This window comes from Monodelphis domestica, chromosome 6, assembly GCF_027887165.1.
Source record: "Monodelphis domestica isolate mMonDom1 chromosome 6, mMonDom1.pri, whole genome shotgun sequence".
Taxonomy (NCBI): Eukaryota; Metazoa; Chordata; class Mammalia; order Didelphimorphia; family Didelphidae; genus Monodelphis; species Monodelphis domestica.
Window position 1 is genome coordinate 63,471,087 of NC_077232.1, and position 23,635 is coordinate 63,494,721.

Genomic DNA, 23,635 nt, shown 5'->3' on the forward strand with positions numbered 1-23,635 from the left:
CACTAATACATGCTAAGTGTATTTGAAAGTCACTAAATGAAGTACGATGCTTGTAGGTGTCCAGAAAACCTCCCATAAAGAAGTAGCACCTGAATTGGGCATTACTATGTGAGTAGAAATAAGAGCCCCAAAGGGCATTCCAGGAAACAAGGATCAAAATGGGAACAAAGGTTTGGAAGCCAGAGAACATTGATTGGGAGAGAGGCAGAAGAGAAAGGACCAAGCCGTTCAGATAGACTGGAGTGCAGAGTAACTGCCTGTATCATTGGGGAAATAGAGGAGGGGCCAGGATTACTTTCCACACCTTAGAGGGGAAGAAATTGAGACCTAAAGTGAGGGGATGACTTGTGACCTTGGGGTGCAAGTGATCAGAAGAGAGAATGGAGATTTTCTTCTTTGAAGATTCTGAAGAGTAGATCTTCCGCATCTCTGAATGTGTGGAGGTGTGTGTGTGTGTGTGTATCTCACTTCTTCTTGTATGGGTGTGCTTGTCAAGCTATAAACTCCCATAGAGCTAGCTAGAATGTCCCCGTTACCCAGCTCATACAATATAGTCTGCTCTGACAAAATATGCTAAGAGGAATAACATTTGTAGCATGCCTTGGAAACCTTAAAGCCCTCTATCATGCTATGTAAATACTAGCTATTCTTATTTCAGGTGAGGTTAACACCAGAGAAGAGCCAGCTTTTTCTTCTTTTTCTTTTTCTTTTTTTGCCTTGGGTGGTAGTTCTCCATTAAAACTAAAGGGATCTTTAGTTAATCCTTCCAGATCTCTGGGGACTGCTGAGGAGGTAGGACAGGATAGCTGTCCCTTCACTAGAATCCTACTGGGTTGACTTAGTCATCCATTTCTGATGGATAAGCCAATACCTGGGAATCTCTTCTATGGCCAGCAGTGTCTGGCTCTGTCTGGACTCTCCTCCTCTCCAGTAGAACCTGCCTCTTTCTCGCCCTTCCCCTCCCTCTTCCCCAGAGCTTGGGGCACTGTCTCCAGCTCTCTAGAGGAAACTTTAGTATAACCATCCCGTGTGTCTGAGTGCTACAAGAGCCTGTCATCTGCCCCCATCCTTCAGGTGGTGGTGGTGGGTGTTTGGGGAAGAAGTCATTCAAAGAGGCCAGTCTGCAGAGAGTGACCCTTCTCTGCCCCCCCCTCCACTCATCTCCAGTCACATGGTATAGTGGGTGGGGACAGACCTCAAATTGGAAAAAATCTTGTCTTCAAACTTCAGTGGGTGTCACCATCCCAAACTAGGGCTCTCTGCAGTGTGTATGCTTCTGTGTGTCTGTGTGTTGGCGGGGGGAGTGCCATGCCATGGGTGTGTGTAGAAGATGGAGGCTGTGCTGGCCCTGAAGGTCTAAACAAGCTATCTGTGATTCCAGGGTCTGCGACTGCATGCAAAGGTAAGAATGAGGCTCATGGGTGGGTGGGTGGCAGAGCATGTAAGCAGAAGGCACTTTTATTTCCCCACTGATTGGATCTTTCCCCTATACCCACTCTCTTCTGTTGTAGACCAGGTACATTGCAGGGTCCTGAACCAGGACTCAAGGCAATGGTGGCTGTGACATGCCAATTCCCATCTTCACCTAACAACTTTTTCCTCTTCCTCTCTCTCATACCTCCTTTCTAGTTTCTCACTTCTCCTTTCTGCCTTCTCCCCTTGCCTCCTCACTTCCTTTACATCCTTCTCCTTGCTCACCCTCCTTCCTTCCTTTCCCCTCCTCTCTTTCCCTTCCTCTCCTCTTCCATTCCCTTCCATTCTCCTCTCTCCTCCCCTTTTCAAAGCCCTTCATTCTCTTCTTCACCTCTCCCCTCCCTTCTTTACATCCTCTTTCTTGTCTGGTCCCTCCTCTATCTGTCTTCCTTTCCCCCTTCCTCCTTCTGTCTCTCCTATTGCCACTGAAGGAGTGTGAGGGGGAGGTGGCTTAAGGAAGAAGTCAAGAAACGCACCCCCCAACTCCCCTTACGTCACTAGCCGAGCCTATAAAGTGAGGAGCCAGAGCTGGCGCCAGAGAGAGGCAGGTGCTGAGCCTGGGACCAGAAGGACGGGAGGCATCCTGAACAGGGCTGGGAGCCCCGGCTGAGGCAGTGATGTTTTACTCAGGGCTTCTGACCGAGGGGGGCCGCAAGGAGGCCGACATGCGAGAGGCAGCTTCACTGAGGCAGCAGCGCCGGGTGAAGCAGGCTGTGCAGTTCATCCACAAAGACTCGGCTGACCTGCTGCCCCTCGATGGACTCAAGAAGCTGGGCTCCTCCAAGGACACGGTGAGTCCACCTGCCCTCCCCGCCCCCCGCCTGCCCCGCGGCTCCATCGCTGTGCCTTCGCCTTTGCCTTTGGCACTTGGTATTTGCGTCTCGGACCCTGCCACCCTCTCTCCTGCGATCTGTCACTCACTACCACTCTGCCTCTGTCCCTGCCATTGTCCCACTTTCTCAGTCACTGTCCCGTCTTGGTAGCATCTTCCCTATCGTTACTATTCATCTGGTCTCCATGTCCCTGTCTTTGTCACCCTGGCTGTCCCTGCCCCTGTCGTGCCTCACTGCATCTCTCTGTCACCCTCTCTCGCTGTCACCTTTGTCTTTCTGTGGCTCCATATCCATTGGGCTGTATCCTTCTGTCCCCCATCCCCCATTCCTTTCTGTCTTTGTGCCATTTCCTAGCATAAATTGTCACTGTCACTCTGTGTCCCGCGCTCACTTTCTGTCACCTTCCAGCATTGCCTGCTTGTATCTGTCAGACTGTGTGTGTCCCCATCACCGGTCTCTGTCACCGTAAGTGTTTCACTCTCTTTGCCAGCATATCCTTCACTCTTCTCTCTCACTCTGGTCCCTGTTTTTTCACTCCCTCTCAGTCTCTCAACGCTGTTGCCGCCTCTGCCACTGTTTGCTTCCTGTCTCTCACTCTCACTCTTTTATCGCTATCTGGCACTCTCTCCTGTGGATGTCACCTTGTCACCAGTGGCTTCCGTCTGGTCCTTCTTCGTCCCGGCTGCCTCCTCATCCCTGCCGTGCCTAGGCTTTTCCAATTGTTTCTCTCTTTTTGCTTTGCTCTGAGGCCTCCTCCCTTTGAACCTCTATCTTTTTTTTCTCAGAGAAAAGGAAATCTAACCTCCCCGAGCCTTCCCCGCCCCCCACCTGCAGCCCTAGGTCTTTTTTCCCTCACTTATTCTTCCCATAATTTCTCTTCTCTATTGGGAAGATTAACATAACAATAGGAGGGGGGAACTGCTCGCTGCCTGGCCCAGCTGGGCTAAGACTGGGCTGGCCTGATGACTCAGGCAATGGTGACTCTTTTTTTTAATAGGTGTGAGCTGCTGTGTTGGGAAGGGAGGAAGATGGGAGAGGTAATTAAGCTGATTTAAGGGACTAAACATCTTCCAATGGTTTCTAATGTAACCCTTTCCCTCTGTTATCTATTTTAAGCCCAAACTCTTATGTTTAGTGGCTTTCCTAATAGCCCTTGTTCCCAGTTCTCCATTGGTCATATCCACCTGTGACTGAAGAAAGGCACCTATGACCTTACCATTTAATAGTTTAATTAATTTTTTAAAGTTTAATTAATAGTTTAAACTATTAATAATAAGAGGTAAAATGGAGCTAGGGATTGGTGCCTCAGATCTGACTTGGTTTGACTTAGTGGTCTTCCTAGTAAAGGTAAAGAAGAGGAACTGTTCTGAGAAATCTTGTGTGTGTGTGTGTGGGGGGGGGGCTTCTTTAGCCATTTCAAGGCCATGATTCTCAGGGTTTGACCCAATGACCTTGACATTTGTGACTCACCTACCCCTGATGAAAGAATAGAATTTAGAAAGCTAAACTGTATGGAAGGAAATTCACTGTACAGCTCCCAAGGACATTGTCTGTCCCCCAGAGCTGAATGAACTGGAAATGGTCTTGGACTGGGAACATTCCAGATCCTCTGACACCCATTTAGGGGTGGAGCCTTGTCTCCCAGAATGCACACCCACTCTTAGCTAATGCTGACCATAGGCCAGGTTCCTAGACTCAAGGGCTACTATCCTTGGGAGTTTTCTTGTAGTTTACTTTTTTTTTTCATTAATTTGATTGTCCCTTTTCCTGAGCTTTTTGAGCCTAAAGATTTTATCATTCATTCACTAAATACCGATAGCTCACACAGTATTTGGAGAGTTGTGTATTAATCATAGGATCATTGGTTTGAAGGGACAGTAGAGATTATTGAGTTTGGCTCCCTTATTTTACATATGAAGAAACTGAGGAACAGAAACTTAAACAATTTGCCCAGGGTGACAGAGCTAGGTGTGAGGTAGGATTTGAAACCAGGTCTTCCTGGCTCCAAGGCTAAATATGCGCTATATCACTTAGCCAACTCTATTGATCTTCTTTTTCCATTACTTTGGATTTTCTGAATATTAATTGTGAGACTTTTGTTAGACTTGATTTATGGAAACTGACTCATCCTTTGAAATGTTAGTGCAAGCAGTGAACAGGGCATTAGAGAGAGTAGGCTCTACATGAATTTTATTTTAATACCCCTGGTTCTTCACAGATGACATTAGTGGCTCACTCGTTGTGGGGACTCTTCTGACCCAGAAATTTACACCAAAGTTAATTTTAATTAGATAACATGCAGAAGGCATCTGCCTTTGGCTCCCATTCTTCTTTCTTAGGATCAGAGGGAGATACCCTGCCAAACTTTGCTCCGAAGATTCAGACATTCTTGCTGCTCCCATTGGTGGCTTCTCCTGGCACCAGAAGATAGTTGGACTAATAATACTTAGTGTACTGTGAAGGGCTAAAGTTGTCAGTCTTCCAGGTCAGGGAAAGGGAATTTGTGATGCTGTCTGATCCTTCCTGCTGCTGCAGATGGTGAGGGAGGGAACTCCCAGTCCTCAGCAAAAACTATCTCATGTTTTTCATGGTCTTCACAGTTAGGAGGCAGATGGGTCATAATAATTCAAGAATGCTGGGTTTGATGTCAGGTGACTTGGGTTTGTATCTGGAGTCAGCAACCCACTTTTTGGCTCTGGTTTCTTCATGTGTAAAATGAGGAGTGACTATCAGAGCTCTTTAAGCTCTAAAACTTGTGATCCTAAAATGGTATAACAAAACAAGCTCAAATTCATTCTGAACAAAGGCAAGAAATATCTCCTCTTCTTTTCTAATACATGGCTGTAAAAAAAAAATCAGATTGCAACTTAAATAAGATAAATCCTAGAACCTTCAAGAACTAAACAAGGAGGGGGTACCATCAAGTCATAACAACCCTTTATCCCCCCATCTTTCCCCCCATGCTGGGCTTGGGCTGTGATGGGAACTTTAGCTTTCATGAATTCTTAGTTCTCTCTGCCAAGTTATTGTAGCCTGTATTATGGGGCAGGGTACCTCAGCTTTTTCTCTGGTTGGCTAGTCACCCTCATTAGAGGCTCTGTGTGTGTGTGTGTGTGTGTGTGTGTGTGTGTGTGTGTGTGTGTGTGTGTGTTTAAATCTCAGTGAGAAGGGGAGGAGAAGGGAACATCCATAAGAAGCAATATGATGTCAAGCAGCAACCAGATGTTGCAGTCAGCAGGGGAAGAGGAAGGTGAGATGAGTTCACCTCTCACCTTTGTTTACTTTGGTAGTGATTCCCCTCACTCAAACTCCCAATAAGCTTAGTTGTATATTTGATCATACCTGCAAAGACCAGTATAAGTGGAGTTGGGATCTGGGTAAGTGTGATCAGGAGAGCTTGGAAACTTGGCCATACTGTCCCTTTACATGGGCTTCCCATAAGCCTCAGAAATGACCTTGAAAATGTACTCCAAACACTAGAGAGATGAATTTTACCTTATAATGCCTGTCACAATGGATCTAGGAAATAACATAGGCTCCAACCCCTCATGCTAACATTAAAACTTAAGACATGCAGAAGAAGGTGAAATGGTTGTTGCCTGAATCTAATTATGGTAAGCAATAAGATAGCCCAATATTCTCTTAAGGAGAGAAAGAGAGATAGATGGATAGAGACAGAAAGAAAGAAAGAGAGTTAAAAAGGGAGGGAGAAAGGAATTAGGGAAAGAAGAAAGGAATAGAGAGAGAGAAAAAGGGAGGAAGAAAGGAAGAGAGACGAATGGAGGAAGGAAGGGAGGGAGGAAGGAAGAAAGGAAGGAAGGGAGGGAGGGAGGGAAGGAGGGAGGGAAGGAGGAAGGAAGAAAGGGAGGGAAGGAGGGAGGGATGGAAAGAGGAAGGAAGAAAGGGAGGGAGGAAGGAAGGAATGAAGGAAGGAAGGGAGGAAAGAAGGGAGGGAGAAAAGAAGGAAGGAAAGAAGGGAGGTAGGCAGGAAAGGAGAGAGGGAGGGAGGGAGGAAGGGAGGAAGGAAGGGAGGGTAGGAGGGAGGGAGGGAGGGAGGAAAGAAGGAAAAAAGGAAGGGAGGAAGGAAGGGAGGGAAGGAGGGAGACAGGAAAGGAGAGAGGGAGGAAGGGAGGAAGGGAGGAAGGAAGGGAGGAAGGAAGGAAGGAAGGGAGGAAGGAAGGAAGGAAAGAAGGAAGGAAGGAAGGAAGGAAGGAAGGAAGGAAGGAAGGAAGGAAGGAAGGAAGGAAGGAAGGAAGGGAAGGAGGGAGGAAGGAAGGGAGGGAGGGAGGGATGGAAGGAAGAAGGAAGAAAGGAAGGGAGGAAGGAAGGAATGAAGGAAGGGAGGGAGGAAGAAAAGAAGGAAAAAAGGAAGGGAGGAAGGAAGGAAGGAAGGGAGGGAGGGAGGGAGGGAAGGAGGAAGGAAGGAAGGATGGAAAAGGATGGCAAAGGAAAGAAAGCCAAAGGCCAGGAAGGAACAAAATAATTTGGAATGAGTGAGGTTTGTATTAGTGTATTGAGATACATTTAACGTGATGATAACAGTAATTGGGATTGCAAGGACAGGTTGTAGTAATTGTCAGGTCTTCAACCATGCTACTTCTGCCAGGATCTCCTGAATGATGCTATTCTACATCTGTTTGCCCTCAGTGTTTTCTCTAAGGCTAATTCTCCAACTTTATGGTTTCAGGACCCCTTTATACTCCAAAGAACTTTTGTCTATGTGGGCTTATATCTATCAATATTCAGTATACTAGAAATTAAACCTGATACATTTAAAAATATTTGTTAATTTATTTAAAAATAATATCCATTATATGTTCATCTAAATAACATATTTTTATGAAAAGTAATGATATTTTAAAGAAAAACCTAATGAGAAGAGAGGCATTGTTTTACATATTTTTGTAACTCTCATTAAAGTCTGGCTTAATTGAAGACAACTGGATTCTCATCTCTGCTTCTGTCTTCAATCTGTTGTTTTGCTTGAAGTATATGAAAAAAATCCAGTCTCACACAGAAATGTCATTGGAAAGGGGAGAAATATTTGAATAGGCAGGAAGCATTTTAATATCATTATGAAAATAGTTTTGATTTTGAAGACCTCCTGAAAGGGTAGTGAGGACTTCTGGGGTCCATAGGCCACATTTTGAGAATCACAGTGCATTCATAGGCAAACAGCAGTGGTCCTTAAACCTTGTCCCATTTGGGTGGATTTGGCTGCCAAATTTTTAAAAGACTTTTCTTTTGTTATTATATTTGCTTATATTAAATATTTTATGATACACTATAAACAAAAATGATCAGATAAAACAAAAATAGTATAATATATTAAAACACATGCCAAATTAGTTTGCCAAAAGATAAAAAAAATTTATATTTAAACTTAAATATAGAAGTCCTTTACCTTTAGGGTTAATTATATTTTGGTAATTGTACCTCAATATAACTAAATTCCTTTGTTATTCTATGTATTTTATTTTATTTTATGTACTTAAGAACATTATTCTGAATTGTGATCCAGACAAGGACTCCTTGACACATACACATCCTTTGCTTTAACCACATCTTAGTTACATCCATGTTTAGTTTTGATCTCTCTATAAATCACTAAGATCTTTACATAACCTATTGGCGTATTAATTTTATTTCTCTCTTTCTTCCATTAAGAACTAGTTTCATTTATCTTTGAGTTGCCTATCTAATGAGAAGTGCCTAGTAAAACCAATATTAAAATAAACTAATATATGAATGTGTAACATTTTCATTGCATAATTGAGAGAATGAAGCTGTACAACAACATTAACAAGCAAAAAAGAATACCCTTTTCTTGGAGTTCAGTTGGCTCTAGTTTCCTTTATTTTTTAAACCCTTACTTTCTGTCTTAGTAACAACTCTAAGACTCAAGAAGGGCAAAGGGCAGGCAAATTGGGTCAAGTGATTTTCCCAGGGTCACACAACTAGGAAGTATCTAAGGCTAGATTTGAACCCAAATCCACTGGATTCATGGCCTGGCTCTTTGTCCACTGAGCCACCTAGCTGCTCTGTTCTAATTTCTTTTAAAGACCGGCTTCATAAATGTAATAATGTTAATGCCTTTCTTCATTAAAAAAAAAGAAATTCATCCAATGATAACACACTATCCTTTATACATAAAGGTGACCTTCCCAATTCATTTTAAAGATAATCATCTTAAACCTAGGAGAGTATCTAATCTAAATGTGTTTTTCCTCTGATGAGAACAGAAAGATGAAATAAACTGGGCAAATATTAAGAAGCTAGACCAAGAACCCAGCTCAGGCTTCTAGCTCACCCTGTCATATGCTTTTGGTGGTAGGATTTAAACTCCTCGATTGAGTCTTTGGTCTTTGTATCATCCATTTAGCACAACCTTTTTTTGAGCAATGGCATTTCCTTAAAGTCTGTTGAATTGTTTCGCAGACAGTGGTGAAGGATTGATGCTGGTCCATCTGGATGCTTTCCATCAGGAAACAGAGAGAGTGGGCTGCCATCACACATCAAACTGCAGTAGAGCTTTCATATATTCCTTCTGAAGTTATATTACTATAAACAAACACTCATTGAGTGCTTACTATGTAGAAGGTGCTGTCCTAGGTACTAAGAATGCAAACGTATTGAAGACAGGGTCTTAGTCCTAGGGAATACAAAGATGTATTTAAGATACAGCCTTTGCCCTTAGAGGGATCTCAGTTTTATTGGAGAGATATGACATATAATAATAATAATAACAATAGCTAACATATAGCTCTTACTATGTGTCAGGCACTGTGCTTAGCATTTTTTCACAAATATTATTTAATTTAATTCTCTCAACAAACCTTGAGAAGTGGGCTAGTAATATTATCCCCATTTTTTAGATGAGGAAACTGAGGCAAACAGAGGTTAATTGAATCACCCATGGTCATATAACCAGTAAATGTGAAGCTAGATTTGAACTCGTGGGTTCTAAATTTCAGCACTCTATCCATTAAACCACTTAGCTGCCCTATCAAAAGGAAACTAATAATATAATGTAGATCAGTGGTTCTCAACCTTTCTAATGCCGTGACCCCACAATACAGTTCCTCATGTTGCGGTGACCCCAAACCAAAAAATTATTTTGGTGGCTACTTCAAAACTGTAATTTTGCTGCAGTTATGATTCGGAATGTAAATACCTGATATGCATTATGTATTCTCGTTGATACAAATTGAGAGGTTGAGAACCGCTGATGTAGATTGTAGTAAAGGATGATGAAGGATGTAGACTTTAAGTGTTCCATGACTAGATAACTTTTCAGGTCCTCTTCAATTGAGAGGTTCTAGGATTCTGTGAGGCGTTTAGGGCTGTGGTCAAGAAAGGTTTCTGAAAGGAGAGAGGGTAGGAAATGGCACTTTCCCAGAGGCTGATTAAATCATTTCACAGCTAAAATTCTAAGATTTTAGAGCTAGAAAGGAACTTCTCAAACATAATTCAGCCAAACATATATAGGAGTGTGTGTTTGTATATGTGTGTTCACATACACATGTGTACAGAACTGTAAACTGACAGCATTCCAGGTCTCTTTTCTGCAAGGTCCAAGAGTCCCATCTCCTTTTACACCAAGTTCATGACTAAATTTCCACTTCCTTTTACTCATTTATCAAGTCCTCTCAATGAATCTGTGTCCCAGACCTTTTGTCTTATGTGCCGTGTGGCTGAAAGGATTAATGTGGCCCACTCTGCCAAAGGACAGACTATCCTTGTGACTGAGGCTGTCCAGAAGCATCCATGAGCCTGCCTAGGGCTGCCTGTGACTCTGCTCTAGGCTTCCAGTGACTTTTCACCTCTTTTCCTTGTGACTGCCTTGCTCAAAGGGAGCTGCTCCCTCTCCCCTCCATCTTTCAGATTGCTACATGTTCAGCCAGCCGTCTCATCCTATTGCTTACCAAATGCTCACAGCTCTGCAGCAAGTTGGGAAGAAAGGCCTTAGGGAATCAGTATTTCTTCTGCCCATCCTGGCTGGGGTCACCTCTTTTAGCAGTATCTTCTTCACAAGCCTGTCTTGTACCAGCACCATTCTTCCACAGAACCCCATTGATCAATGGTCACTTTATAGGCTCATGTGATTGGGAGGTACTGTCCTAAAAGTACCATCTACCAGTCAGTAGGACCTATCAGTGATTGATGAGACCCTGATGTCATAGGAGAAACAGAGAATGAGTCAGGAGGTCTAGAGTCCAGTCTATTCTGCCACTACTATATCCTTAGACAAAATCCCTTCCCTTCTTTGTTCCTCCATTTTTTTATCCACAAAATTAGATAACCTCTAATATCCCTTCCAGTTCTAAAAAAACTTGTGATTTTATGGGTAGAAATAGTCTGGAGCTGACAGCCATAATGTTAACACTGTTTCCTGTTAAAAGTCAAAGGGTTGGTGTTTTTTCAGGAACTTTTAGGGGGTAAACTATCTCTTGAGAAGCTCCAAGTCCCTTTGGGCATTCATGGCATCTTCCTATGCCAATAACCAATCCTGTATATAAGGGTTCTCAGCCTCTACCCAAAGAAGGACCTGCAGTCTAGAGTTCTCTTGGTTATTTTCAATCACCTTCAGTCCAGTTGATAGTAAGAACAAAGCCTGTACAGACAAGATGAGGGGGAAGCATGAAAGGTGCCTTCAGACATCTTCCTTTTTCTGATGGGCAAGTATGAGTTTCTAGAGTTGGGGCAAATGGTTCGTAATAGAATTGCTTTTCTTTGTCTCACATAGTTATCTCAGGGGTTGGAGTAGATTACTAATAAAATCATGCTAGAAGTTCAACCATAGGGGAAGAGAAGGAAAGGGAAGAGATCATGCTTCTATTAAATGCCTACTATGTGCCAGGCACTAAGTGCTTTACAAAAATTATCTCTAATTTGATACTTCCAACAACTCTGTGAGGTAGATTATGATCTTCATTTTACAGTTGAGGCAACTGAGGCAGACAGAGATTAAGTGACATGCCTAGGGTCACACAGTTAGAAAGTATTTGAGGCCAGATTTGAACTCACATCTTCCAGACTCTAGGCTCAACACTCTGAAACTGATTCACAAGGCTAACCCTAACCCTAACCCAATTTCTAGTCCCTAGTCACAAAAGGGACCGGTTAATAATAATAATTAATATTTATACAGCTTTTTAAGTTTTGCAAAGAACTTGATATATAATATGTGTGCATTTAATAGAAGCATAATCTCTTCCCTTTCCTCCTCTTCCCCCATGGTTTTATTCTAGCATGATTTTATTAGTAATCTACTCCAACCCCTGAGATAACTATGTGAGACAAAGAAAAGCAATTCTATTACGAACCATTTGCCCCAACTCTAGAATCTCATACTTGCCCATCAGAAAAAGGAAGATGTCTGAAGGCACCTTTCATATTGTGTATGTAAACACATACACACATTTATATTATATACATATACTATATATGTACACATTGTATACATATAGTATGTACTTATATATTGTGTTATATTATATACATATATCATATACACAAATATTATATCTTATATATGTATGTTTTATATATAATGTGTATCTATGTGGTTTTATATCATTATACATATATACATATATTATGTTATATACATAAATTATTTTGAATATACATATGCACATATGATATTATATACATATATTGTATTGTGTGTATAATACTATATTATATACATATAGAATATTGTACACATATTATATTGTATGTATTATGCACATATATGATTTCATATACACGTATGAACATATGACATCACATACAAACATATTGTATACCTATATATACTATATACATATATTGAATGTCTTATATACACATATGGTTTTGTATACATATATACATATGATGTATACATGTATTATTTATATATGCACATGTGGTATCACATACATATATTATATTGTGTACATCTATAATACTATATATCATATACATGTGTTGTATATTATGCACATATATTATTTGATATACATATGTGCACATATGATATTATGTGCATAGATTTTGTTATGTGCATATGTCATACTATATATTATACACATATGGAATATTAAACATGTTATATATAGAATATTATATACCTATGTATTGTAAATCTATTCTATGGTATGTATATATGATATTAAATACACATATATTATCTATATATACATATATGCAGTCATATTTTATCCTCACTTAGATCTCCCTTTTGTAGATCATAGAGGATAGATATGTTTGTACAATATATCAGCATTATTGGAAAAACAACTCCGTATCCATGTCCTGCTTGCCAACGATGAGGCAGCCCATTTCCACGTACCACGGTACCACCTGCACCACATGCAAAAATGCAGCCAGGTCCTTGACTATCTGGCCTGGACCAGGGTTCAGTGCTTCAGGGATTCACCCAAACATTTTCCCCATCCCAGTGAGCCACCTCCAGGATCCTGATTATCAAGGGGCCACATCTGTGCTTTCTTCCCACCTTCCCTTTCCCTGTTCCGCCTGGGTGAAGAAGATGGTGAGCAGACCAAGAGCCAGATTGAGGTTCCTTAGCCACCCCCATCCAAAGAACAACAGCCGCCCACTGTACCCAATTACTGAGGAAATGCCTGATGGTGGAACAGGCAACACGCGACTCACTGGGTCCCACATGGCAGCCCTTGGTGAGGGGAGGGGGTTGGGAGGTCTCTTAGCCACACATCAGGAGTCAGCCCTCTGCTCAGCATCTGCATTTATTACAGTTGCTTTGGAAATCAGGCAGTGGCTTAGTTCTCAGGGGGCTCATTCTAGTTAGTCTAAAACACAATAGTTTTAGTTTGCCTGGAACACAAGCTCAGGCAAGCTACAGCCAGCTTTAGGAGGAAATGGAAGCACTGTCCTGGGCACCACGGATTAGACTGCATTATTAGAAGCAGAGTGGATGTCCAGACTGAGGCAAGTTGGAATCTTGCTGTAGCCTTGTTATGGTCAGTCCACATCTGCAGTACTATTTCCAGTTCTGAGGACCACATTTTTTTACTTATTTTAGTTTATTTAATTGATTAATTTAAAGTATTTTTCCAGGGTTACCAGGTTCCAAGATTCTTTTCCTCCACTACTCCCAACCCCCTTCAATAGCCAAAGCACAATTCCACTGGGTTTTACATGTGTCAAGACCTATTTCCATATTATTGATATTTGCACTCTGGTGATCATTTAGAGTCTACATCCCCAATCATACTGGGGACCACATTTTTTTAAAGGATATTGAGAGCAGGTAGGTGGTACAGTGGATAGAGTGCCAGGACTGAAGTCATGGGGACCTGGGTTCAAATTTGACCTCAGACCCTTCCTAGCTGGGTGGCCCTAGGCAAGTCACTTTTGCCTAACCCTTATCCTTCTGCTTTGAAACCAATACTTGTATCATTTCCAAGACAGAAATTAAAGGTTTTAAAAATAAATAAAAAATAAAAAGAATGTTGACAAATGGGAACTATATCCAGAGAAAAGCAACGAAGACTAAAGAATTCACTGAAGAAACTGGAGATGTTTAGCCTGAAAAAGAGGAGATTAAAGGCATATAACTGTCTTCACATAGTTGAAAAATTGTTCTGGGGTGGGGTTGGGGGGAGTGGGAGTGAGTGGAGAAAGATTATTCAAGTTATCGCAAAAAAGTCTTAGTGCCCTTATAAGCTTAGCCAGATAGTTCATCAGTTAGAGTACTGGACTTGGTGTCAGGAAGATTTGAATTCAAATACAGTCTAAAATACTTACTAACTGCATGACTTTGGGCAAGTCACTTAGCCACTATCTGCCTCAACTGTAAAATGGGAATAATGATAGTACTTACCTTGAAGCATGGTTATGAAGATAAAATATTTGTGAAGTGTTTTACAAACCTTAAAGTGCTTTATAAAATGCTGAAAATAAAGTAAAATAATTTTGTTTGACTCCAGAGCCCCAAACCGATGTTAACATTGATCTAGATATGGAAATTTAAGAAGAGACACAAGAGATAGATCCCACATTGGGAAGCAGACAGCATTCTGAAACAACAGAACGGTGGTGTAATCCATGCTATGAAGAACACTTAAGGGAATGTGCAGTTCAGTTTTCAAAATGGCTGGTTTCAGTCCAGTAAAGATTGTTGGAAATGGGGACTGGTATACCGTTGAGAGGTCAAAGCTAAAATTGTGGGATCCTTCTACATGGCATTCTTGGGTCAGAGGTTTGTGTGATATAGGGAGCTGTGGTTACCATTTGACAAATTAATCACATTTTAGACTGGGGTTTCTCTCTGAAACTTGGCAAGTTTATTCCACAAACAGTGTTTCTCACCTCCAATCCACTGAAAAATTTTACCATCATTTTTTTTAACTTCTTAAAAACCTTGACAACTCAGTGGATTGAGAACTTGGCCCAGAGCAGGAAGCCCTGGGTTCAAATGTGGCCTTAGACATTGCCTAGCAGGAAACCCTGGGAAAGTCTCTTAACCCCATTACTTAGCCTTTGGCATTCTTCCATCTTGTAAAATTTAAATTAATATCCAATAACTCCAAGTATTATAAGATTTATTAACGATCACTTGAAGTAGAAGAAATACAAGAACAAAAGTAAAAACCTAAGTAAAGCCACGTGAGTAAAATTCTCCTGGCTGGCACTCACCCAACCACCCCAGCCATGTTCCTGGGAGAGAGCAAGGGAGGAGCTACACTCACAACTCACATACAACTCCAAAACATAAGAACATAATGTGAGAATGAAAGTGGGAAGCTGGGAAAGAGAGTTCTGGGGAGCAAAATTCTAATTACACAGTCTTGGAATAGCATGGTAATTTAGAGCCCAAACCAGGAGATCATCGATCTACAATTGGATGGGACCTTAGAGGCCATCTAATCCAATTCCCTCCCTTTTCAGAGGAGGAAACTGAGGCCAGAGAAGTTTACTGACTTACCCAAGGTCACCCAGGTAGAGTCAAAAGTGGGATTTAAGCCTATCCTTTCATTCTAAAGCTAGAGCTCTTTCCCATGTGCACCACTTTCTATCACAACCATCCATCTCATTGTGTCCCTCATTTTAGTTTCCCTTGATGGAAGAGAAGGAATAATAATGGAGATAATCATTTCCCGTATTCTATAAGAATAGTTCATTCTTGGTCATTTTTTTTTCTCTTCACCCCCCACAATTCCTTCCTTTGACTCCCTCTGCTTCTGTCTGAAGGCAATCATTCTTTATATCTCTTCCTCATCCATTTTCTAGTCCTTTAAAAATATTCTTTATACCCCTGTAGCTGTCTTTCAGTCATGTCAGTCATGTCTTGTCTTACTCTTTGTGACCCCATTTGAGGTTTTCTTGGCAAAGACACTGGAATGGTTTGCCATTTCCTTCTCTAGCCCATTTTACAGATAAGGAAATGGAAGCAACCAGGGTTAAGTGACTTACCCAGGATCATACAGCTAATAAGTGTCAGAGGTTGGATTTGAAGTCAGGAAGAGTCTTCCTGATTCCAGTCTAATTCTATCTGCTGCCCCACCTCTTCTATTCTCTCCTCAAAAGAGCAGCCTCTTTTAAATCCAGGTAGTGACCGCTAAAGAGGATGTCTTCGTCAGGTGAGCTGAAACTTAAATCATTCAGATGAACAAGGAAAAAAGTAGCTCATGGGAGGGTTAAGAAAGTAGAAGAAAGTTTTTGGCTCCTATCTTGCTTGCAAATCTCCCTGGCTCAGATTCTTGCTTTTACTGCTTCTCTCAGAAACAAAATGTAGGGACATCATAATCTTTTCAATTCAACATTTTTCTTTGAAACCTACAAGGCAATTTAACCAAACAGTGTTTCTGCCTGAGGGATGAATGGGCTCTGGTTGTTGGCATCAGACTCTCTGAATAGAAGACAGTTTTCCTGCTTTGATAGGGCTTGATGCAGGCTAAATCCATCCAAATCCATCCCTGATCTGGTTAAATTTTGTGCTGATTCTATGACAAGGAGCTAACTGGCCCTTATTATGACAACAGAAATCTGGGGGAGAATGATAAGACGTATTCTCTCTCTCTCTCTCTCTCTCTCTCTCTCTCTCTCCCTCTCCTCTCTCTCTCTCTCTCTCTCTCTCTCTCTCTCTCTCTCTCTCTCTCTCTCCCTTTTCCTCTCCCTCCCTCTCGCTCTCCCTCCCTCCCTCTCTCTCTCTCTCTCTCTCTCTCTCTCTCTCTCTCTCTCTCTCTCTCTCTCTCTCTCTCTCTCTCTCTCCCTCTCTGCTCGTCTGTCTGTCTGTCTGTCTGTCTCCATCTCTCCCTCCCCCCCCATCTATATCCTCCTTATCAGATAAGGAGCTCTCACTTTCTTTGTAAAGGTAACCTCTTCCCCACCCCCATCTAATCTCCTCCCCTCACCTCCGTCCCCACCCCCAAGACACTCGTTTAAAGCCTGCTTTGCCAACACTCAGGATATTTTGGGAAGCGGCTTCTGCCATCAGGGCTACAATAAGTCAATGAGTCATTCTGATTCTAGAGGGCCCTATACCTCATTAATCAGCTGTGTAGCAGTGAGGCTTTTCTCTGGGGTTTACTCTATCTCCCCCACCCCCGCCAGGGTTAGATGGACTAGTGGGCTTCAGCTTTCTCAAATATGAGCTGAAGAGGTTGAATTAGATGGCCTCTAAGGTCCCCTCTGTTTTAGAGCTAGGATTATAGGAGGCTTCAACTTCTGAGATGCCTTCTGTCTCTGGTTCTAACCCTGCTGAGTGGGAGGGTGGATGAGGAAGGGCACAGATCTGGAGAGGATCGAGCATGCCTCATCCTTAAGGGTAGGGAGTAGTTGCACTGAAGCTGATTACTGTATAAATCTGTGTCCTCATGTAAAACCCAGTGGAATGCTCGTCAGCTTCGGGAGGGGGTTGAGGGGAGGGAAGGGAAGGAACATGAATCTCGGTAACCATGGAAAAAATTCTAAATTAATTAATTAAATAACATTTTCCAAAACTTTAAAAAAAATCTCTGTGTCCTGAGAGGGAGAAAGGAATCCCTTTCCCCCAAAGCCCTGACTCACATTCTATGCAAAGCAGCCATGAAGAAACTGATTAAACTGAAAAGATAATGGTCCTAGGCACCTAGTGGATAGAGAACCAGGCCTGAAGGTGGGGGGGACAGGGACGTGGGTTCAAATATGACCTCAGACATTTCCTAGCTGTGTGACCTGGGCAAGTCACTTAACCCCCATTACCTAGCCCTTACCTCTCTTCTGCCTTGGAACCAATACTTAGAATTAATTCAAAGGCAGAAGGTAATAGTTCAAAAGAAAGATATTGGTCCCCATGTAAATTCTTTTCTATATTGCAATCTCATACATCCTCATAGGACATAAAAGCTGAAAAAACTTAGAATCATAATCTCATATACCTCCTAAATAAAAACACTAGTTAAAACAGATTCTATAAGTAAACTAATTGAGGTTACAGATTAAACTACATTTAGAAGGTTTACAATGGGCTGTCTGAGAAGGGAGATTCATGTGCCTACAGAGTCCAAGGCAGTAGAATCCTTCCTCAAATAAGTTGTCAAATTGCCTTGGAAAGCCTACACTGCCTTTTGGGCTTCTTATCTGGGGAATGTTTGAGGTCTTAAGTATATTTTCACATCCTGAGGGACAGGTTTCAGCCAGTTCAAAAACCTCTTAACTAGGAGAAATGGCCCTGACTGCCACCATAATAAAAGTCAATGTATAGAAATAGAAAATTCTCATAAAATCAATAAAAATCTTGTTTAGGAAGGAGAATCAGAAGTATAGTTAGTTATTTTTATGAACTTGCAGATTTCATTGAGACTCTGGGCCTGTGCCATTGGCTTTAATACCTGAATACAGTGGGCTTGAGGGTAGTGAGGAGGAAGGTGACCAGTGGGACGAGTTGGCAGGCGAATGTCTAAATGCTTCTTCTTTGTCTTCCTCAAGCAACCTCACAACATCCTACAAAGACGCCTCATGGAGACCAACCTTTCCAAGCTCCGCAACAGCCGGGTCCCTTGGGCCCCCAAGGCCAACAGATTCAATCAGGCCAAGTCTGAGGGGCTGAAGAAGGCTGAGGAAGGGGACATGATCCTGGTTTCCTGCCAGGTAATATTCGGGAAGCTGTTTGGCTGTAGTCACTCAGGGTTTGTGGGGATGGAGAAGGAGACTTCATTTCTGTCTGAATATGATTGGAATGTCTCGACAGAAGAGATCCCCCATTCAATAGAGAGAGAAGAATCCAGGGCTTTCTGTGGATACCCTCCATCAGTACCAATTTGCAAGCAGCTTTGACATATGGAAGACCCAGGAACCAGTCCAGTGTACTTAATTTTGGTCCTGAGGATGAGGATCAAACCAAGAAAAGGATCAGGGTGTCCAAGCCAAACTGGAGGGCCCAGACAAGATTTGTATTCCAAATAGCTGGGCTAGATTTGGGTTGAGTCTAGTTCCAAGGGAACAAGGAGGAGAAGAGATAAAGTATATAGGTATACTAAGAGCTTAAGGTGGGCACCAAGAAACAGTTAGGTGTTCAAGTTAGGAGAAGAGGTGTTGAGATTACTACTTGATTCCTCTGTGCCTTCAGGGAAGTTTGTTTAACCTCTGGGCTTTAATTTTTTTTTTCATCTAAAAATGAAGAAGATGGCTTACATGGTTACTAAGATTACTTCCAGCTCTCAATTCTTCAATCCCTTGGTCTCATGTCCCTCCACTCAGATACTTTCAAATCAAGTCTGGGGATAGGAATGTTTCTGAGCTCTAACAGACAACCAGGTCCCTGAGAACCATTCTCTCACCTACTTTGAACCATCAAAGAAGAAAAGAAGAAGAAAATAAATATTTATCAGAAACCAGTTACTATGTGCCAGGCACTTTGCTAAGTAATTTCCCTATATCTCATTTATTGTTGTTGAGTTATATCTCCCCATGATCCCATTTAGAATTTTCTTGGCAAAGATACTGGAGTAGTTTGCCATTTCCTTCTCCAACTCATTTAATAAGTAAGGAAAGCAAAGCAATCAGGCTTTCCTTTCCTTATCAAAGCTAGTGTCTAAGGCAGATTTGAACTCATATCATAGGAGTGTTCTTAATTCCAACCCCAGAGATCTATTCATTGAGCCACCGAGCCACCCACAAATTTTTATTTGATTTGATTTGATTTGATCCTTACAACAACTCTGGGAGGGAGTTTACTATCCCTACAGTTTACAGTCAAGGAAACTGAGACAAACAGAGGTAAAGTGAATTTCCCAGGGCCACATAGCTAGCAAGTATCAGAGGCTAGATTTGAACTTAGTTCTTCATGACCCTAAACCCAGTACAAGCAAGCTATATACAGACATCAAGTTTGTACTCTGCCTGTGCCTCATTCTCTAATTCTCCCTTAATCTCTGTATCTTCCTCTCTTTGTCCCTTTCTCTGCTGCATTTGTATTTGCTACTGTTCCTCTCAAGCTTCATATTTTCTTTCCATAGTGCGCTGGAAAGGACTTGAAAGCTTTGGTTGACACTGGCTGTCAACATAATCTCATCTCCTCTGCCTGTGTGGACAGACTAGGGGTAAGTAGCAATCTGTGATGGAATGAAGTCAGACATCACCACTCTACTATATATCACTCTGGGGCCATTGGAAATTTCCAACCAGCATGGACCTCCCCACGTTACCATGATAGTCAAATGAGATAATATATGTAAGGAAATTTGCAAAATGTCAATTACTGTTATGATGGAATTATAAGATGTCAAAATTCAAAGGGACTTCAGACCTTTGAGGCTCAAAAGGGTTCAGACACTTGCCCAAGGTTACAGAGCTAATAAGAAGTGAGATTCAAATCCCAGTTTTCTGACTCTATTGCAAGATCTCAAAATCTTAAAATGAGAAGAGAATTCCAAAGGAATGACTTCAAGTACTACTTGGCTCTGAATAAGAATTTCTTCTACAGCATCTTGGACAAACGATCATCCAGGGGAAGTTAGGTGGCTCATTGAAGTCACAGCCAGGCCTAGAGACAGGAGGTCCTGTGTTCAAATCTGAATTCAGATACTCCCTAGCAAGTCACTTAATCCCCACTGCCTAGTCTTTACTGTTCTTCCATCTTGGAACCAATATCAACTATTGATTTTAAGACAGAAAGTAAGGACTTAAAAAAAAAAGATCATCCAGTCTTTCCTGGGGAGTTCACTACATACTTCCCAAAGCAACTCTTCTGCTTTTGGATAGCTCTACATGTCAAATTTTCCCCTATGTCAAACCTTTCTCTGTAATTTTAACCCATTGATCCTAGTTTTACTCTTTGTAGTGAAAGAAAATTTTAAAATAAATTACTTCTATGAAGGAGTATGCTAGTAAGTGTTCGACAACTGACTCTGAAAGAAGATATTCACAATTCACAATTTTAAATTTAATCTGTATTATTAGCATTTACTCCATCACTTAAATCTAGACCACCAACAAAAACAACAAATCAAATCCTGATTTGTGGCATCTGCTATTTTGGGAGGTGTAAGTGCTCACGTTAAAAATCTAACAGTTGGCTCTTGTGAGCGAGTTCAAGCTGAATCCAGCGTATCACTGTGACTATCCCTTTTACTTAGGATGGTGTGCAGACACTTGAAGCCACTATGATGTGCCTCCTAAAGCTTGTCCTCTCCAGTTAGCTATGCCAAGTTTCTTCCACCAATGCTTACAGGGATTGATCTGGTCTCCTTTGGACTTTCGTCAGTGCACCCAAGTCGTTTGTAAAACAAGGCACCCTGAACCAAACATAATATTCTACATGTAGTCTGACCAAAGTAGAGTATGAGCTCCTTATTTTTGACACTGGCCCTCTCTTATGGGAGGCTAGGATCACATTAGCCTTTGGGCTACCTGTAGTAAGCAGTCTTCCTTTGCTTAGATGTTTCCCTCTTGTCTTTTCCCCTTAAACATCCCATAATAATATACCTTACCACACTATCGAATCATGTTGAGTTCACAGTCCACTAGACACCTCAAATCCTTTTGGGATGAACTAATTCTTGAGAGTTCAGACCCAGGTATCCTACCTGTCATATTTCTCCAGCCTACAAGGTTTAACAAGTCACCTTGTTAAAAAAAAAAACAAAACAAAAAAAACTCTTGATAAAGCATGCTGCCTCTTCATGGTAATCCCTTCCCTTTCTAGAGATTATCAAACTTTTCTTTAAGGGGTAGCTAGGTGGCTCAGTGGATAGAAAGCCAGGACTAGAGACAGGAGGTCCTGGGGTCAAATGTGGCCGGAGACATTTCCTAGCTGGATGAACCTAGGCAAATTGCTTAACCTCCATTGCTTAGCCCTTGCTGCTCTTCTGCCTTGGAATTATTAGTAGCTAAGAGAGACAGGTTTTAAAAGGGGTTTTATAGGTTTTTTTTTTTTTTTTAGAAAACTTTCTTTTAATAATACATGCTAAAATTTTGCCAGGAATCAAAATGAATCCTGATGAATATTTTCCAGAATTCCCAATCTCCTTTCCAGGCACCATCTTCTTAGCTATTTACTTTTGGTGCTATTAATTTCCCAAATCCACAACAGGGATGAGAATGTTATCTGTGCCTCTGAGGCATTCAGTTTCTTATTTATTTTAATTTGTTTCTGGGTTTTACATGTGTGATCATGCAAAACATATTTTCATATTGTTCATTTTTGTAATAATCTTTATAAATATATATAATATATAATATAATATGTAATAAATAGAAATAATCTTATAAAATCAAAACCACAAAACATATACACAAATAAACAAGTGAAAAATTGTATACTTTATCTGCATTCTGACTCCAAAAGTTCTTTGTCTAGAGATGGAGAGCATTCTTTGTCATAAGTCCCTCAGAATTCTCCTAGATCATGGTATTGCTGACAGTAGCTCAGTCTATCACAATTTATCATTCCACAGTATTGCGGTTACTGTATGCAATGTTTTCCTGGTTCTGCTTTTTTCACTTTGCTTCAGTTCATGTAGATCTTTCCAGCTCTTTCTGAAATCATCCTATTCATCATTGCTTATGTCACAATAATACTGTTACCATCATATACCACAATTTGTTCAGCCATTCCCCAATTGATGGATATCCCTTTAGTTTCCCATTCTTCACCACACAAAAAAAGTAACTATAAATATTTTGTACAAGTAGTTCCTTTCCCCCCTTACTTTTAATCTTTTTTGGATCTACACCTAGTAGTGTATTACTGGATCAAATGGTATGCATCGTTGTATAACCCTTTGGGCATAATTCCAAATTACCTTCCAGAATGGTTGGATCAGTTCACAGCTCCACCAACAGTGCATATATCCCAACTTTGGCATTCAGTTTCTTACTGATTATTTCATAATCCTTAGTATTCTTTTCTGGATTCTTCTGGATATATCTTTTTTTTTTCCCATGTGGATCATCAGGTGTGGTTAGAAAGCATCAGATTTAACAAATCTTAGGAGTTTTCTCATTATACCCTTAAAACTCACCCCAGGAAAACAACAGACCTCTCTGTTGCTAGTATCAGGCCAACAGATAAATGCCTCAGTATCCTGGGTTGCCAACTATGATGATTCATCTCATCTTCCTTTTTTTCCCCTACATCACAATTCTAGATGTCTTCTGTTGACAGCTTTAATTCTGCTCTCCAGATTGAGAGCAGGTGCTCAACAAAAACCCTGCCATCTTCCTCTCCAACCTTCCCCCTTTTCTTCCCTTTTCCCCCCATTCTATGTCTATAAGATTCAAATTAAGATTCAGGTCCTTATAGGATTTAACTCATATGGAAAGTTTAAGTCTAGTATCTTTTCCCTCCTTGATGCTCAGTTACAACAAACCTGTTACAGTCAAAATCTTGGTATCTTTCAAGCTATCCAAGCCAATGACTAGTTTATATTGAACCATATCCAATTCCTCTTATTCCTAGGCAAAGGAAGAATTGCAATGCCCCTTAGATGTGGTTTGGTATTTTCCTGGAATGTGTTATTGTTAGCTCTGGATCTAGAATTTCTGAAACTTGGTTCAAAGACAATGCAAACCACTGGGTAGGGGGTTCTAGCCTCCTTTGTTAAATTGGGAAGGCTTTGGCCCATTCTGTTAAGGGATGAGAGTTGAAGATTCTACAAAGAACCATGATAGGCTGTGGATATAACTAGGCCACAGACTGCCATAATTCCAGAGGAGCTATTAGAGCTTCAAGGAATTAATAACCATGTTTAAAACATCACAATTACTTTTTTTGTTGGATGGGCTATATTGGAAAGAAAAAGAATTAAAAAGGAACAGCCCCATGAAACTGCTGAGGAAATCAGAAGTGTTGGCAAAGAGAGTCTGTAATTATGTATTTTCCCACTAGCCCATAA

General features: G+C 41.2%; 1 protein-coding gene and 1 long non-coding RNA gene across 2 annotated transcripts in view; one reads left to right on the forward strand and one right to left on the reverse strand.

Moving 5' to 3' along the window:
• The first annotated feature begins 1,841 nt into the window (after positions 1 to 1,841).
• The window catches only part of NRIP3 (nuclear receptor interacting protein 3), a 28,659-nt gene continuing 6,865 nt past the window's right edge, over positions 1,842 to 23,635 (forward strand). The window contains exons 1-3 of the mRNA XM_056802111.1: positions 1,842 to 2,264; positions 18,228 to 18,389; positions 19,757 to 19,838. Coding sequence (XP_056658089.1) covers positions 2,091 to 2,264; positions 18,228 to 18,389; positions 19,757 to 19,838 — 418 coding nt within the window. The 5' untranslated portion in view covers positions 1,842 to 2,090. The remainder of the gene's footprint in view (positions 2,265 to 18,227; positions 18,390 to 19,756; positions 19,839 to 23,635) is intronic.
• Positions 18,061 to 23,232, reverse strand: LOC130455010 (uncharacterized). Its single transcript, XR_008912777.1, has 2 exons — positions 22,544 to 23,232; positions 18,061 to 18,620 (listed from the first exon to the last, which is right to left on the reverse strand). It is a non-coding gene; the product is annotated as an uncharacterized LOC130455010 (long non-coding RNA).